Source organism: Sander lucioperca, chromosome 11, assembly GCF_008315115.2.
Source record: "Sander lucioperca isolate FBNREF2018 chromosome 11, SLUC_FBN_1.2, whole genome shotgun sequence".
In the NCBI taxonomy this organism is placed as follows: Eukaryota; Metazoa; Chordata; class Actinopteri; order Perciformes; family Percidae; genus Sander; species Sander lucioperca.
This window is the reverse complement of record NC_050183.1, coordinates 22,695,146-22,713,038: the sequence shown is the minus strand read 5'-3', so window position 1 is coordinate 22,713,038 and position 17,893 is coordinate 22,695,146. Positions and strand designations below refer to the sequence as shown.

General features: G+C 36.8%; 1 protein-coding gene across 4 annotated transcripts; it reads right to left on the bottom strand.

The window, feature by feature from the left end:
- Positions 1-1,653: 1,653 nt before the first annotated feature.
- Positions 1,654-17,680, bottom strand: LOC116039084 (vegetative cell wall protein gp1-like). 4 transcript variants are annotated; one of them, XR_004102241.2, is made up of 4 exons: positions 11,458-11,533; positions 2,776-2,884; positions 1,835-2,025; positions 1,654-1,736 (listed from the first exon to the last, which is right to left on the bottom strand). XR_004102241.2 is itself a non-coding variant. In XM_031283824.2 (4 exons), the coding sequence occupies exons 2-4, from the start codon at positions 10,317-10,319 to the stop codon at positions 9,464-9,466; spliced, it is 663 nt and encodes a 220-aa protein (XP_031139684.1). In that variant the 5' UTR covers positions 10,320-10,363; positions 11,458-11,697; the 3' UTR covers positions 9,260-9,463. The 4 variants fall into 4 exon arrangements, 2 of the variants coding, with proteins under 2 accessions (XP_031139684.1, XP_031139685.1); XR_004102240.2 differs by lacking the exon at positions 11,458-11,533 and adding an exon at positions 6,733-7,713; XM_031283824.2 differs by lacking the exons at positions 1,654-1,736; positions 1,835-2,025; positions 2,776-2,884 and adding exons at positions 9,260-9,865; positions 9,968-10,161; positions 10,253-10,363 and having other exon boundaries at positions 11,458-11,697.
- Positions 17,681-17,893: the final 213 nt, after the last annotated feature.

Below are 17,893 nucleotides of genomic sequence, written 5' to 3'. Positions count from 1 at the left end.
GTTCAGTGTTCTTGTTCTGTTTGTATTGTGGTGTTCCTTCGAGTTGCTGCTTTTGTGCAGTGTGTGACTCCATCAAAGTAGTTACTGTAGCTGTTATATTGATTTATGTAGAAACTGTAGGTATATGCTTTATTTGGAGATTGCACTGTAAACATTTCTAAATGTAAGTTAAGATGCTAGCTATTGTGCTTATTAACAGTCTTTCACTGACTACTTGTCACTATATGAATATATAGTGCCCTCTGTTGGGCTTTAGGATAAACTGCACTGTGATGTTGCTGAGTAGTACTGTAGTTCCTATCCTAATACAACTTCATTATTGCTTTAATTATAAATAAAGATTTTAAAGGACTACAAATGTCTCCTTCATCCTTGTCCGGATGCCCATGGTGGCTGTAAATAAGCTAATAACTAAATAAACTAAAATTAAGGGATTTGGAACAATAAATGTCAATAATAATAATAATTATTAATAGACTGAAACTGATTCAGCATATTCTGATGGAAAGGGGACACAAATCACTGTGATTTCTACTTTGGTTTTCACTCATGAACATACACTTACATTTTGTCTTTGGTGTAACAAAACAATCACTAACAGGATCTGAGCTGCATAATATTTCCTTCAGAAGACAACAACACACAAACAAGAAACCACAGAGCTCAGGATGACATCACAAAGACTCCTGGTTGGTTCACAAAACCAGCTTGGGGCGGGTACCTCCCCTCTAATTTCCCCTTGAAAAAGACAGGATGATGAGAAATATGTACGTCTCTAGTGGTCAAGAGCAAGACACATTTGACACCAAATATCAAAATAAAATAAATCAAATAAGATCTCTAAATGTGGATTATTTGTGTGTATGTGTCTGTTTGTCTGTACAAAAAACTGCAGATTGAAAACAGCGGTAATCAACTTTATTAACGTGCTTAATTAGACAATTAAATGACAAACAAAATTCTCAACAGATAGACTTCATCCACAGGGGGAGTTGTCACATCCTCTTGACCACCTCACATATTAGTCATGGACAGCTTTGCTTTATAAAGATGGTTTGTAGCATAGGACTTCATGTCAGACCATTTACTCTTTATGTCTGTGACTCTTATGATGAAACTTCATTGTATTATTAAAATTTTGTAATAGTTTTTGATTCTCTAATATGATTACTGATTGCTAAAGTTTTTGTCTGGTGATTTATGACAAGAGGACTTGAAGCTCAGCAGTGTGAAATTCATTTTTGTGAATGAAACTTACCCACAAACATACTGCAACAGTATCCTTAAATGGTCAATTATGCTTATGATATAATCTCACAAACAACCGGTGACATTCATGATGAACTGATCAATTTACTTCAGGTTTGTGCACTTAAGAGACTTTGGTGAATCTGACTTGGAACGAACTTCACAGAAACAAAATAAGAGAGGTTTAGGATATATACAGTAAATTAGATTTTTTTTAAACAGAAACTTCAGAAAATAATTTGACACGATAGTCAACAATTATTAGACTCTAATTGTCATGATTATTAAGAAACTGAAAGTTAATCATCATCATACTCTCAATCTTTGGTTTTCACTGATATTGGTATACAGGAGCCATCATCATTGGAGCAGGCTGCTACATTGACGACAGTGGGAGTTTTTTCACGATGTCTTAACTCACGATGCATCTGACACCAGTTGCACCACCCGCAGAAACAGGAAACTAAGATGTCCTTACAGAGAGAACCCTGCAGAGAACTTTTTTTTTTTGTTAATCCGACATTGCATCCCTTTTATTAAAGTTTTCATGTGAAATCCAGTATTTATCACCTTGAAAGAATCATACCTTGATACCATATCTATTTCGCATGGCAGCCCTTAAGGACAGGCCTGCAGGAGGGGCCGCACACAGAGTTATCCCCAAGGCTGATAATATGGCAGGGCTGCATATGTCACATAATGGGAGACAACGGTTCTCTCCAAATCTTTCTGAAACTGTGCAGGCAAGGCAAGGGCAGCACCAGAAACCATAGCAACCTGAAAAGCACAGAGATACACCAACAGACTTGTCTTACTAAAGAAGACCTTTAAAGGGGAACTATTATAAAGCATTTTTAGGTTCATACTTGTATTGTGTGTTTGTACTAGGACATGTTTGCATGTTTTAATGTTCAAAAAACACTTTATCTTACTCATATTGCCCATGACTGCTGCTCCTGTATTCACCCTCTGTCTGAGACGCTCTGTTGGAACGCCTGTCTCTTTAACCCGAAAAAGCTCTGATTGGCCAGTGTGTTTCCTGGAAACTCCGCTCTGCTTTTGTTTTACTAGTTGCAGCTTGAGGAGCTACTGTAACGGAGTATATAGCAGGACTTTGTACCGTGAAAAATCACAAATAAAGGCTTCTAAACCAAACACTACACTACCAGACATGTCCCAGCAGTAATGTGACACGGAATTGGGGAGAAATGGTACAGCTATCTGGCGTTAGCATGCAGCTACTTATTAGTTAGCAGCACTTTTTACCGTCAAAAATCGTAGATAAATGCATCTGAACTAAATACTACCCAATTGGGCATGTTTCAGCAGTAATGCAATCCGAATTTGGGGAGAATTTAACAACAATAAATATTGAGGTAAATGTGTTTACCTCATTATTTGAATGTTTAACATGAAAATCTGACATTATAACATTGTAGATATTACAGAAAATACGGAAAAGCATAATGTGTCCACTTTAATAAAAAATATATACAATTTTTCTTAAGTTGTGGTCTTGATTCTTACAACTACTTGAGTTTTCAAAGCAGTCAAAGAGATCACTGCTCCAGTCTTTTAAGGGTTGTGCTGCCATCGGATGTTGGACTACTTCAGCCACACACAGTGAACAATGAACCTGTTAACGCACAGAAATCAGAGCTAAGCAAAAAACTCAAACTCTGGCAAAAAGTTTACAGAAAGCTCACATCTTATTATCTGGACGAAAGCACAGAGTACCAGTTTTTCAATGGGAAGTTTACCAGGGCTCTTTCAGTTAATCTCAGATAGATATACTATACTATGACTTTTTAATAACTTTTTTCGACAAACCCTACTATGACTTTTTAATAGTTTTTTTTAGACTCTTACTGTTTTCAACAAAACTGTTTTGTTGGAACAGTGGCTCAGTGGTTTGTACTGCTCCAATAGCCAACCAGTGTGTTATTATTGCAGACTCTGACCCAGGTTAGAGTCCCAGTCCAGGCTGGCCTTTTTCATCGCGCTTTTTTGACACACCATACTTTGATTTTTTTTTGACATACATACTCTGACTTTTTATCCCTTTTTTTCGACATGCTATGACTTTTTTATGACTTTTTTCGACATACTATACTATGACTTTGTTATCACTTTTTCCGACATATATATACTATGACATTCTTTTTTATATACTATACTATGATCTTAACATTCTATACTATGACTTTTTCCACATACATACTATGTAGCTACTATACTATACTATACGATGCTGGGGTACCTATTACATGTGTGGGCGAGGATGGGATGAAGGCCAGCTGCTCCGTTGGGAGCAAATAAACACATCAAATGCGTGTTGTGTCTTACAATACTCGCGGATTGCGAGTTGGACATTCTGCTACTGATAGATCAAGACGTCTGGTTGTGGACACAATACTGGACGAATGTGATATTCTGTGCCTGCAAACAAGATCTAGATAAGTTGAACACTATACACATGAACTTCCATGGGGCTGGAGAGTCCACTACCGACCTCAGTACGAGGCTGGTTCCAGGTAGGATAGCTGGTGGTGTAGCTATACTGTGGAACATTAAATATGACTCAATGGTGAAGGTGGTGCGTCTAAATGTTGACTGGGCTGTTGGACTAGAGTGTAACTGTAATGGAAAGAAATTTACTGTTTTAAATGTTTATACACCGTATGAATCACATGAGCATGAGGACGAATTTCTGAACAGGTTAGCTTTTATTCATTCATTCATAGAGGATAACAGCTCATCCTGTGTCTATGTTATGGGTGATTTTAATGCTGACATGTCTGATAGCAAATCCTTATTTGCAGCACACCTGCAGCAGTTCTGTAATGAGTCTAAATTAATTTTATCGAGTAAAGCTCTGTTGCCTGACACAAGTTTTACCTACGTTAGTGAAGCGTGGCACACAACATCTTGGTTAGACCATATTGTGACCACAGCTGATGCTCATGCCTCACTGGGTAATGTGGAGATTTGTTATGAACTTGCCATCTCTGATCATATACCTATTGCTGCACTGATAGATGTTGAGAATGTTCCCCTGCTGTCCAGAAATAATAATAATGCTGCTTCCTCCAGTAAACTGGACTGGTCAAAACTGAGCAAAGAGGTGGTGGCTGGATACTCACTGCGAACGGAGAGTCTCTTAAATAATATTGCTCTGCCTCATGAGGCCCTAATGTGTTCAGATATGAATTGCAAGGATGTGCAACATGTTGAAAAACTCGGTGCTATGTATGATGTTATTGTGAAATGTCTTAATACTTCCAGTGAACCCTTTTGTAAAAGTAAATGTAAGGTAGTTAACATCAGACCTGGGTGGAATGAGTTTGTGGCTGAAAAGTATGCTGAGGCAAGAGAGGCCTTTAGACTCTGGTCAGAGGCAGGTAGGCCTAGACATGGGGTATTGCTGGATAGGAAAAAATTGACAAATGCTAGAGTTAAGTATGCACTTCGTTTTATTAAGAAAAATGAGAACACGATGAGAGCAGACTCGCTAGCCAGAAAGCTACAGAATAACAAACTTACTAATTTCTGGCAAGAGGTCAAAATTATGAATAACAATAAAACAACGTTACCGGCTGATATTGAAGGGGTTGGTAGCCCAGAAAAAATAGCTGAGCTCTGGTGTCAGCACTACAGTGACCTTTTTAATTGTCTTAAAAGTAATTCAGTTGGAATCAATTATGAACATATTGATTTCTCAGCAGACATGATAGTTAGGGCAGTGGATATTTTTGATGCCATTCATATGTTGGAGAACAACAAAGCCTGTGGTATGGACTGCATTACTGCAGAACATCTAAAATATGCCAGCCATAAGCTCTGCCCTCTGCTCTCCTTATGCTTTAATGGTCATCTGGTTCATGGTGTTCTGCCAAATGATATTATGTCTGTAATATCAGTACCTGTGCTTAAAGACAAGGCTGGTAAGCTCAACAGCATTGACAATTATCGACCAATTGCATTAGCCAGTACCTTGTCTAAAGTACTGGAGAGAATACTGTTAACAAAGTTAGAAATGTATGTCCTTACTACTGACAATCAGTTTGGGTTCAAAAGAAAACATGGAACTGACCTGTGTATCTATGCTCTTAAAGAGATTGTGTCTAGGTACACAAGCTTAAATTCATCTGTATTCCTATGCTTTATTGATGCATCAAAGGCATTTGATAGAATTAATCATGAACGATTGTTTGTAAAACTGTTAGATAGAGGTGTCCCTAAATTTTTAGTGAGAATTTTAGAGTTTTGGTATGCCCACCAAACGTTTCAGGTTAAATGGGATAATGTTGTATCTGCTCCATTCTGTGTTAGTAACGGAGTGCGGCAAGGAGGGATTTTGTCTCCTCTTTTATTTAATGTTTATATGGATGAATTATCAAATCAGTTAAATAGGTTACAAACTGGCTGTCTTGTGGGCAACACTACTGTTAATCATCTTATGTATGCAGACGACCTGGTCCTGCTCTGTCCATATAGTGCTGGGCTACAGCAGATGCTGAAGGTGTGTTCTCAGTATGGCCTTGATTATGACATAAAGTATAATGCTATGAAAAGTCACATAATGATAGTTAGAAGTGACGAGGACAGGAAATCAACTTTTCCGACTTTTTATTTGTCAGATAGTCCTCTAGCTGTGTGTGAGGAAATTAAATATTTAGGACATGTCATATCTGATGACTGGACGGATGATAAAGACCTATACCGACAGCGCTGTAAAATCTACTCTCAAGCTAACATGCTTATAAGGAGGTTCTCTATGTGCTCTGACTCTGTGAAGTGCTCTCTGTTTAGAACCTACATCACACCGTTATATACTGCTCAATTGTGGTCGAATTATAAGAAAAAGAGTATGCAGAGGCTCAAGGTAGCATACAATGATGCAATGAGACTGATGCTCCGTGTCCCTAGGTGGCAGAGTGCCAGTCATTTGTTTGTGTCCACTAGAGTGCCAACGTGTGAGGCACTCTTAAGACAATTGATGTTTAGTTTTATGTGTCGATTGGACAAGTCAGAGAACCACATTATTGAAGCCCTAGTCAGCCCTCTGAAAAGTTGTTATAGATACACTTCCAGGTTAAGACGACATATAGGCTCATATGCAATTTTTATGTATGATTGTGTATCCTATAGGGTAATATGCAATTTTTTATGTGTTTTTGTATCTCTTTTTTATACTATGTATACTGTATTATGTGTTATATGGACCTGTGTCTGCAATAAAGCTTTATTATTATTATTATTATATACTATGACTTTTTTATCACTTTTTTCAACATATTATACTATTACTTTTTTGTCACTTTTTTCGACATATATATATATATATATATATATATATATATATATATATATATATATATATATATATATATTAACATTTACATTATGTCATTAAATTGTCACATAACTGTTTAAAGATGAACAGGATAAAGATGTCTTATTAGCTAACTTTAAAGGTATTACCTGATGGAGTTGGACACCCTGGTGACTCTGAAGCTGTAAAACGACTAAAAGTCTTTTGGAATTTTGTCATCAACTGCTTAACACAAAAAAATGCTGTAAAACCTGAATCCATTCATTGGCTCTCCCCTAAAGACACTGCAAGGCGTTACCCAGGATTTAACTCCTGGTGACAACAACTTGACTGAAAAAGTCAACAGGATAAAAACATCCATCAGGCGAGAAGAGTTTCTAACATTTAATGACAGTTGAGGCCGTATAAACACAAAACTGTTCTCTTGTCAGTAGCAACATGAGCCTCTTCATAAATATCTTGGGTCCTCTTGTTATCACTGATAGAAGAGTGATACTAGTGTTGTGCAGTAATGTGGAACTCACTAACATTATTAGATTTGCATATGAAAATGCATTACTTTGGACTTTGTATTTTCTGTTTAAAAAAAACGTTTTACAAAAACGTGAAAAACAAGAATGTAATTATCATTTTCTTATTTCAACCATGACACATTACAAGATAAAAAATTAAAACAATTTCTAACAATAGGTCAGAAAATAGCATTTATAAGACTGTGTATATTATACAGTAAGGTCACAATTTAAAGGTGGGTGGATTTCTTCAGTATCCAACTGAAGTTAGCAAGAACACAGCAGCATTCACATCACTAAAACAAGCAAAATCTTACTCACAGAGAACAGACAATAGGAATGCTCTCTCTTTCTCTCTCTCTCTCTCTGAAATGTGATTGGCATCACAGGATAGATTTTCTAAAGCCTAAAACAGAGCCAAGAGGAGATGTAGAAGTCTAGTTTTCTCTCAGAACACTTCAATTACAATATGCTGAAAGATTATTATGACATTTTTGCCCAACGACACCAAAATAAAACGCCTACCACAACTTTATGTGACTTTTATACGAGTGCCTAAAGGATATTTTGTGCCCTTGGTTTTGTAAACTTCTTGGTGGGCAAGCTTTCTTTCATCTTTAAGAATTCTCTGCAGTGTGAAATTGTACTATTTATTGTATTATTTTAGCCTGGTCTCACAGAATTCCGTGAAATGATCACAAACTGCTAACACCGCATTATGTGGTGGTGGCACGGTATGTGTGAAAATTCCGTGTGGCCACCACGGAAAACAATGCCAATGTAAAGTCAATGAGAAGATGATGTAGCATTAAGAGCGACTACGGTAGCAAGTAGTATGAAAGGCTGAAAATCTGCATAGGGAGTTTGATTGGGGTGGAGGATGGGTCAAACACAGGCCTTTCACCCAGGACACAGGGGATCGTGTCCCACATGTCACGTTTCCTAAACCCAACTGTTGCTTTTTTCTTTTCCTAAACCCAACCGTCCCGTTGTTCTTTTACTAAACCCAACCGTCCCGTTGTTGTCCCGTGTGTCATGGAAACGTAAGCCCACCCACAACCTTTTCCTTAACTTAAGGGGCCATGTTCATTTCACGGAATTCTGTGAGATCAGTTTGTTATTGTTATTTATCTATTATTCTTTGGTAACATCTTTGTGAATAGAACTTGCCCACAAACAGACAGAACAGTAGCAGTAACAGGAAGGCTTACAGTATATAGTCATTTTAGGGGCGCTATGATGTAGGCTAATCTCACGAAGGAGCACGTCATCATGAAGAGGTGGCATTCATCAGGCTGAAACAATTTTCATGCAATTAAGAGAGTTTGGTGAATCCGACTTGAAAAAAAATAACAAGGTTTAGGATAAGAATACTAAAATTAGGAATTCTCTTCTTTTACAAACAGGGAAACTTGAGACTAAAATGAAAATTGTTTGACCTGATAGTCAACAAGTATTATTAATATAAATTTAAGTTTTGATCCAGTATATCTATATTTGGAACTGTATGATCAAGTGTCACTGTAATTAGACTACAATTGTTAAAAATGCCCGAGCAACTGTATGTATAGTAGGTATATGTTCTCTGATTGGCACATTGTTTTTCTGTCTGAATCACCTATACTATGACTTTTTAATGGCTTTTTTTCGACATAACATACTATGACTTTGTTATCACTTTTTCCAACATATATATACTACGACTTTTTTTTTAATATACTATACTATGATTTTTTTTTTAACATTCTATACTATGACTTCTCAACATACTATATTATGACTTTTGTTGTCACTTTTTTCGACATATTATACTACACCTTTTTTTTTCAACATACATACTATGACTTTTTTATAACTTTTTTCAACATACTAGACTATGACTTTTTTGACATACTATACCATGACTGTTATCACTTTTTTCCACATACTATACAATATATATATATATTTTTATAATATACTATGACTTTTCTTTAACATAACATACTATGACTTTTCAATGGCTTTTTTCGACATACATTACTATGACTTTTATGACTTTCTATGACACAATATACTATGACTTTCTATACTGTCTTTTATGACTTTATCATGACATACTATACTATGATTATTTATGGCATACTATTGCATGACTTTTTATGGCATACTAGTATGCCTTTTTTGACTTTTTATGACATCCTATACTTTTACTTTTTTATGACATTTTTAAGACATACTATACTCTGACTTTTTATATATAATCCAACAGTATATTCCACTATTAAGTCACACAGTATGCTCCTAAAAACAATCCCACTGGTGATACTTAGAGGATGCCTGTTGTTGTGGCAAGGTTAAGAAACTGAAAGTCATCATCATCATACTCTCAATCTTTGGTTTCCACTAATTTGTATGCAGGAGGCATCATTTGAGCAGGCTGTTCAGGACCCATCATCATTTGAGCAGGCTGTTCAGGACCCATCATCATTTGAGCAGGCTGTTCAGGACCCATCATCATTTGAGCAGGGTGTTCAGGACCCATCATCATTTGGGCAGGGTGTTCAGGACCCATTGGAGCAGGGAATTCAGGAGCCATCATCATTGGAGCAGGGTTTATAGGAGCCATCATCATTGGAGCAGGCTGCTGCACATTCACGTTTGTAACATTTTGATAGTGCACATTGAAAACAGTGGGAGTGTTTTCCCGATTTCTTAACTCACGATGCATCTGACACCAGTTGCACCACCCGCAAAAACAGGAAATTACGATGTCCCTACAGAGAGTACCCTGCAGAGAACCAAAAACCAATGTGTTGTTAATTCGACATTGCATCACTTTTATTAAAGTTTTCATGTGTAATCCAGTATTTCAGCTTTAAAAGCATCATACCTCGATAGCATATCTGGTTCGCATGGCAGCCCTTAAGGACAGGCCTGCAGGAGGCACCGCACCCACAGGTATCCCAAAGATTAAGGCCGTTATGGCGGGGCCGACCATGTCACATAATGGGAGACAACGGTTCTCTCCAAATTTTTCTGAAACTGTGCAGGCAAGGCAAGGGCAGCACCAGAAACCATAGCAACCTGAAAAACATGGAGATTTACCAAGAGAGTTGTCTTACTAAAAAACCTTTCAAAAAATATTTTTTTCTTAAGTTGTGGTCTTGATTCTTACAAGTACTCGCGTTTTCACCGCAGTCAAAGAGACCACTGCTCCAGTCTTTTAAGGGTTGTGCTTCCATGGGATGTCGGACTACTTCAGCCACACACAGTAAAGAATGTGAACCTGTTAATGCACAGAAATCAGAGATCAGCAAAAAACTTAAACTCAGAAAGCTCACATCTTATTGTATCCTGTCTAGACCGGTGATTGAACTCTGCAGTGCCAACTCGTTGTAAGACAGAAGTGCTAACCACTGAGACATGTTGTATGTGTAGCCTGTAGAACGGCATTCTTATTGTATTAAGTCTTTAGTAGTACATGTTTAGCACTGTTTATTTCAGTATTTATGGAGAGTATTAGTCTCAATGGTGAGGTTTATGTTAGTTACAACATTGATGTTTATTTCCCTCCTTTAGAACCACATCTACACTGTTACAAATAGTGAATAAGGAATAGTGCCTGTGCGTCTGTATATGTTTAAGAATATAGTAAACATTTCAAAGGATATCCCTGCCTTCCGTGTCCTGACTAGACTAGAGATGGTCTGATGCCATTTTTTGCTTCCCGATACCGATTCTGATACCTGAACTTGTGTATCGGCCGATACCGAGTACTGATCTGATACCAGGGTGTCATATTTTTATTATGTTTTAACAACTGTATACTACTATCCCTGTATGGATGTGATATGATTTCTATCTTTGTTGTCGGTCTGCCTCAGGTTAAACTCTTTGTGAAACATGAAAAAACACAAACTATGAACGCCACAGAACTTTTTTTTATTATACAGTTTGACAGTCAGTTATAACGGAAAAAGAACATAAGGAAACTACTTTAACGTAGATTTGCTTTATTACGTGGTATTGGATCGGTGCATGAACTCCAGTACTTCCCGATACCGATACCAGTGTTTTAGGCAGTATCGGAGGCGATACCGATACTGGTATCGGTATCGGAACATCTCTAGACTAGACACCCCATATCGGTGACCAATTTTTCCTAACCAGTAAGAGCCTCATTACAGTTAATACGTATTTTAAAAAACTGTTGCATGTGGCTGATAAAAAGAAAGTGAAAATCAATCATTTTGATCTGCAGACACCCTACTTCTCTTCATTTTATAGGTTAACTTTCATAGCATGTCATTCAATTGTCACACAACTGTTTAAAGATGAACAGGACAAATAAGTCTTATTAGCTAACTTTAAAGGTCTTACCTGATGGAGTTGGACACCTTGGTGACTCTGAAGCTGTAAAACGAATCAAAGTCTTTTAGAATGTCTTGGATTGAGAGTGGCATCTTGTGATTGACAGGCTGTTAAACACAAAGATTGTTGTAAAACCTGAATCCATTGACACAAACAAATGAAAACGAAACTACAGTAGGCCTACATGCTAAGAATAGTACGTCTGTCGTTTTATTATTTAGATTCAATACAAAATGTTACATCTTTCCATTTAAACACAGTTCTTCCACTGCTGAGATAAAGCATTTTTACATCTGACTTTGGCTCTCCCCTAAAGACGCTGCAGGGTGTTTTCCCAGGATTGACAAGAACTTGACCGAAAAAGTCAACAGGATAAAAACATCCATCAGGCGAGAAGAGTTTCTGACATTTAATGACAGTTGAGGCCTTATAAACACAAAACAGTAGCAACATGAGCCTCTTCATAAATATCTTGGGTCCTCTTGTTGATAGAAGACTGATAGAAGAGTGATACTAGTGTTGTGCAGTAATGTGTAACTCACTAACATTATTAGATTTGCATATGAAAATGCATTACTTTGGACTTTGTAGTGTCTGTTTAAAAAAAAGCTTTCACAAAAACGTAAAGAATAAGAATTTAATTATCATTTTCTTATTTCAACCATGACACATTACAAGATAAAAAATTAGAACAATTTCTAACAATCGGTCAGAAATTAGCATTTATAAGACTGTGTATATTATACAGTAAGGTCACAATTTAAAGCTCTCACAGACAACAGACAATAGGAATGCTCTCTCTCTCTCTCTCTCTCTCTCTCTCTCTCTCTCTTTCTCTCTCTCTCTGAAATGACCTGTGATTGGTGTCACAAGATAGATTTTCTAGAGCCTAAAACAGAGCCAAGAGGAGATGCAGAAGTCTAGTTTTCTCTCAGAACACTTGAATTACAATATGCTGAAAGATTATTCTGACATTTTTGCCCAACAACACCAAAACAACTTGCCTGCCACAACTTTAAGTGACTTTATATAGTGACTTTATACAAATGCCTAAATGATTGTTTGTGCTCTTGGTTTTGTAAACTTCTTGGTGGACAAGCTTTCTTTCATCTTTAAGAAATCTCTGCAGTGTGAAATTCTTCTATTTATTGTTATTTATCTATTATTCTTTGGTAACATTTTTGTGAATAGAACTTGCCCACAAACAGACAGAACAGTAACAGGTAGGCTTACAGTATATAGACATTTTAGAGGCACTATGATGTAGGCTAATCTCATGATGGAGCACTTCATCATGAAGAGGTGGCATTCATCAGGCTGAAACGAGTGATTTTCACGCAATTAAGAGAGTTTGGTGAATCCGACTTGAAAAAAATTAACAAGGTTTAGGATAAGAATAAAAAATTAGGAATTATTTTCTCTTCTTTTATAAACAGGGAAACTTGAGACTAAAATTAAAATAGTTTGAGCCGATATTCAACAAGTATTTTTAACATAAATGGAAGTTTTGATCCGGTATCTATATTTGGAACTGTATGATCAAGTGTCACTGTAATTAGAAAAACCTGAGCAACTGTATGTACAGTAGGTATGTTCTCTGATTGGCACATTGTGTTTCTGTCTGACCTACCTAAAACCCATCACCTTAGAGGGATGTTCAGTGTTCTTGTTCTGTGTGTAGTGTGGTGTTCTGTCACGATTTGTCTAGCGCAGGAACCCAAAAGCAGACCAGGACAAGGTAAGTAGAAAATACAAGGTGAGTATTTATTTGGAAATTGAACGTGGAAACGATTAGGTCCAGTTTGGTCGGCAGGGAGTGAGGCTGGAAGGCTGGAGGTTTTTGTGCTGATCCAAATGAGCTGCAGTGAAGTAGTAAGCCAGGCAGGTGAGAGTGACAATCCAGATGAGTAACTTTAGACAGAGGAACAGGTGGCAAATTAGCGACAGGTAAAGAGACAAAAATAGCAAAAGAATTTCCAAAACTAGACGCTTGACACGAGAGCTAAACATACTGGTTACGCTAACGATCCGGCAGGGAATGGACGTCTGGTCACGGTTTATATAGTGCAGGGAATGGTAATCAGGACCGGGTGTGCAGATAGCAGCAGGTGTAAGTGGTTGGAGAATCAGCCGGGATGTGTTCAGGAAAACTCAGGAAAAACGAATTTCAGGTTAGAGCAAAAACAAAACTGGCAAAACAGGCTCAAGATGCTGGATTCATGACAGTTCCTTCGAGTTGCTGCTTTTGTGCAGTGTGCGACTCAATCAAAGTAGTTACTGTAGCTTTTATATTTATTTATGTAGAAACTGTATATACTTCATTTTTAGATTGCACTGTAAAAATCTCTTAATGTACATAGATAAGATGCTAGCTGTTTATTATGCTTATTAAAACCACATGGCCATCACATAGAATATGTGTATGTATGTATTTGTGTGGCTTTTTAATGATTTTTTTGTCTATTTTAGTGCCAAAATCTTTAGTAGAAGTTATTTATTGCATTGCATAAGTTGTCAAAGTGTTTTATTTGACCAAAGAGGACGATTGCAATGGATGGATAACTTAATTTATGTTCATATAATATTAGTGCCCTCTGTTGGGCTTTAGGATAAACTGCACTGTGATGTTGCTGAGTAGTACTGTAGTTCCTATCCTAATACAACTTTATTATTTCTTTAATCATAAATAAAGATTTTAAAGGACTACAATTGTCTCCTTCATCCTTAACTGGATGCCCATGGTGGCTGTAAATAAACAAAAACTAAAATTAAGGGATTTTCCCATGGACTTTGGAACAATAGTTGTCAGAATTATTAATAGACTGAAACTGATTCGGCATACTCTGATGGCAAGGGGACACAAATCACTGTGATTTCTACTTTGGTTTTCACTCATAAACATACACTTACATTTTGTCATTTGTCTGTGTCTGTGTAACAAAACAAACACTAGCAGGATCTGAGCTGCATAATATTTCCTTCAGCAGACAACAACACAAACAAGAAGCCACAGAGCTCAGGATGACATCACAAAGACTCCTGGTTGGTTCACAAAACCAGCTTGGGGCGGGTATCCAGGAATCTCGCAGAAACAGGCAGCTGCAATGTCTTTACAGATAGAACCCTGCAGAGAACCAAAGAAAAACAATATTTGCAACATTGATTCACTTTCATGTGTGTGACATCCAGTATCCATCAGCTTTACATGCATCATACCTTGATACCATATCTGTTTCGCATGGCAGCCCTTAGAGACAGGACAGCAGGAGGCACTAACAGAGGTATCGTTTGGTCCCAAATTTGTCTTGATGCGTTGTATTTCTGTGGGATACTTCATATGTCAAAATACGTCAGGAGTTCTTTAATCAGAATCCCAGCTGCGATATGGGTTTATTTTTGTTCAGTTTCATGGATCACCTGGCGGTCATATCTGGAGAAGAAGTCTGACTGTTTTCTGATGAATATAATTAATCAAGAGTACAGCAGTCAGACGAGAGGTATATTTTATTACCAAAAAGGCCAGTTTTATAAAAATGTAGCGTGAATCAGATCAAATGATAATACATTTGTAATTCAATAACCTCATTTGACCCTTCTCCATGTTCTAGCTGTACTTTGAAGATGAGGAGAAGGAGACATTCTACCAAGTAAACCCAGAGATGTCGCTTTTAAAAGTGTTGCAGCATAAAAGGTACATCCATTGAGATAAAGTTTTTTTTTAAGTTTTCTTGACATTTTTATGACATACCATACCATGAATTTTTTAAGGTATACTATAACAAATATATCATGTGAAGCACTTTTTGACTGTCTGTAAAAGGTGCTATATCAAATAGACTTATTATTATGACCTTTTAAGACTTTATGACTTTCTTATACTATGACTTTTCTTCAGGATTTTTTATGAAATACTATACTAGGATTTTTTTGAGTGCAAAAGTGTGATTTCTTTTTTATTTATGTCACCAATAATTCTTAGATTTCGATTAGCTGACAGGTGTTTATCATTTTTCTGTAATTGACATTTTAACCTGCACATCCTTTTTGTCTTATAAGGCCCCTATCTTATTAAGAACCATGCAAATTACTTTAAAATAATATTTTCCTGCTGTCAGCTCTTGGTGTTTCCTTGTTAAGCAAGCAACCAGTGATTTAAAGACAAATGATATGAATGATCTCCATTGTCATATATTTCTGCTTCTAAATATCAAAATAAAATAAAACCAATAAGATCTCTAAATGTGGATTGTTTGTGTGTATGTGTCTGTTTGTCTGTACAAATAACCTGCAGATTGAAAACAGCGTTAATCAACTTTATTAAAGTGTTTAATTAGACAATTAAATGACAAACAAAATTACCAAACAGTAATTAAACAGAACAAAACATTTAATAGGTATAAACAAATCAAACTGATATCAAATAATTAGTGGCGATGAAGGCCAACTGTTGTGTCGCCTCATGAACATAGAAGACTCTTTCCTGTGTCTCGGCCAAAAAGTTGCATTTGAAGACCCAGCAAAGACTACAGCCAACTGCAAACTAGCAATGTTAGATAACACTATACATAGTGATAAAAACACTCAGAGGAACAGATTTGTTATTAAGTGGGTCGTACGAGGGATTTTGTGGCATTTACCAATTTTCTCGTAGATACGAACAAAATTCTCAACAGATAGTTAGACTTCATCCACAGGGGGAGTTGTCACATCCTCTTGACCACCTCACATATTAGTCATGGACTGCTTTGCTTTATAAAGATAGTTTGTAGCATAGGACTTCATGTCAGACCATTTACTCTTTATGTCTGTGACTCTTATGATGAAACCTCATTGTATTATTAATATTTTCTAATAGTTTTTGATGCTCTAATATGATTACTGACTGCTAAAGTTTTTGTCTGGTGATTTATGACAAGAGGACTTGAAGCTCAGCAGAGTGAAATTCGTTTTTGTGAATGAAACTTGCCCACAAACATACTGCAACAGTATCAGGTAGCCTTAAACGGTCAATTATGCTTATGATATAATCTCACAAACAACAGGTGACATTCATGATGAACTGATCAATTTACTTCAGGTTTGTGCACTTAAGAGACTTTGGTGAATCTGACTTGGAATGAACTTCAGAGAAACAAAATAAGAGAGGTTTAGGATATATACAGTAAATTAGATTTTTTTTTTTAACCTTCCTGTTGTCCTCGGGTCAAATTTGACCCATTTTCAAAAAGTTTCTTTATCAGAAATGTCAGTTTCTTTCAACCAAATTGTCAAAAAGAAATAACATGGATGGTTCCATACAACTATAACTCTTCACAAGTAAAATAAATGATCAGTTTACTACTTTCATTGAATTTGGGTGTTTTATTCAATTGTATTGCATTTGAAGAGAAAAAATTATATATGAACGTTGAAAGCTTAAAAAAACATTGGGTATAGTGACAAAAACGTCGAAAAAAGTGACAAAACGTCAGGAAAAGCTTCAAAAACATTGGGGAAAGCAACAAAATTGTCAAAAAAGATGACGAAGAAGTTAAATTTATTTTTTTATTTTGACCCAAAAAAAGAAAGTTGCATGGTCGACAGAAAGACAACACAAGGGTTAAACAGAAACTTTGCGATAGTCAACAATTATTAGACTGTAATTGTCATGATTATTAAGAAACTGAAAGTTATTCATCATCATCTCAATCTTTGGTTTTCACTGATATTGGTATACAGGAGCCATCATCATTGGAGGAGGGTTTATAGGAGCCATCATCATTGGAGCAGGCTGCTGCACGTTCACGTTTGTAACATTGACGACAGTGGGAGTTTTTTCACGATGTCTTAACTCACGATGCATCTGACACCAGTTGCACCACCCGCAGAAACAGGAAACTAAGATGTCCTTACAGAGAGAACCCTGTAGAGAACCAAAGATATTTTTTTTTGTTAATTCGACAATGCATCCATTTTATTAAAGTTTTCATGTGAAATCCAGCATTCATGACCTTTAAAGCATCATACCTTGATACCATATCTATTTCGCATGGCAGCCCTTAAGGACAGGCCTGCAGGAGGCGCCGCACACATCGGTATCCCCAAGGCTGCTAACATGGCAGGGCTGCATATGTCACATAATGGGAGACAACGGTTCTCTCCAAATCTTTCTGAAACTGTGCAGGCAAGGCAAGGGCAGCACCAGAAACCATAGCAACCTGAAAAACATGGAGATACACCAACAGAGTTGTCTTATTAAAGAAGACCTTTCAATAAACAAATGTTTCTTAAGTTGTGGTCTTGATTCTTACAACTACTCGCGTTTTCACCGCAGTCAAAGAGATCACTGCTCCAGTCTTTTAAGGGTTGTGCTGCCATCGGATGTTGGACTACTTCAGCCACACACAGTGAACAATGAACCTGTTAACGCACAGAAATCAGAGCTCAGCAAAAAACTCAAACTCTG

Bases quoted from the DNA above. Each gene is read 5' to 3' on its own strand.
- LOC116039084 (XM_031283824.2), bottom strand. From the start codon at position 10,319: ATGGAAGCACAACCCTTAAAAGACTGGAGCAGTGGTCTCTTTGACTGC. The intron at 10,162-10,252 runs GTAAGAATCAAG...CATGTTTTTCAG, and splicing joins CGGTGAAAACGCGAGTACTT to GTTGCTATGGTTTCTGGTGC. The intron at 9,866-9,967 runs GTATGATGCTTT...GGTTCTCTGCAG, and splicing joins GAACCAGATATGCTATCGAG to GGTACTCTCTGTAGGGACAT.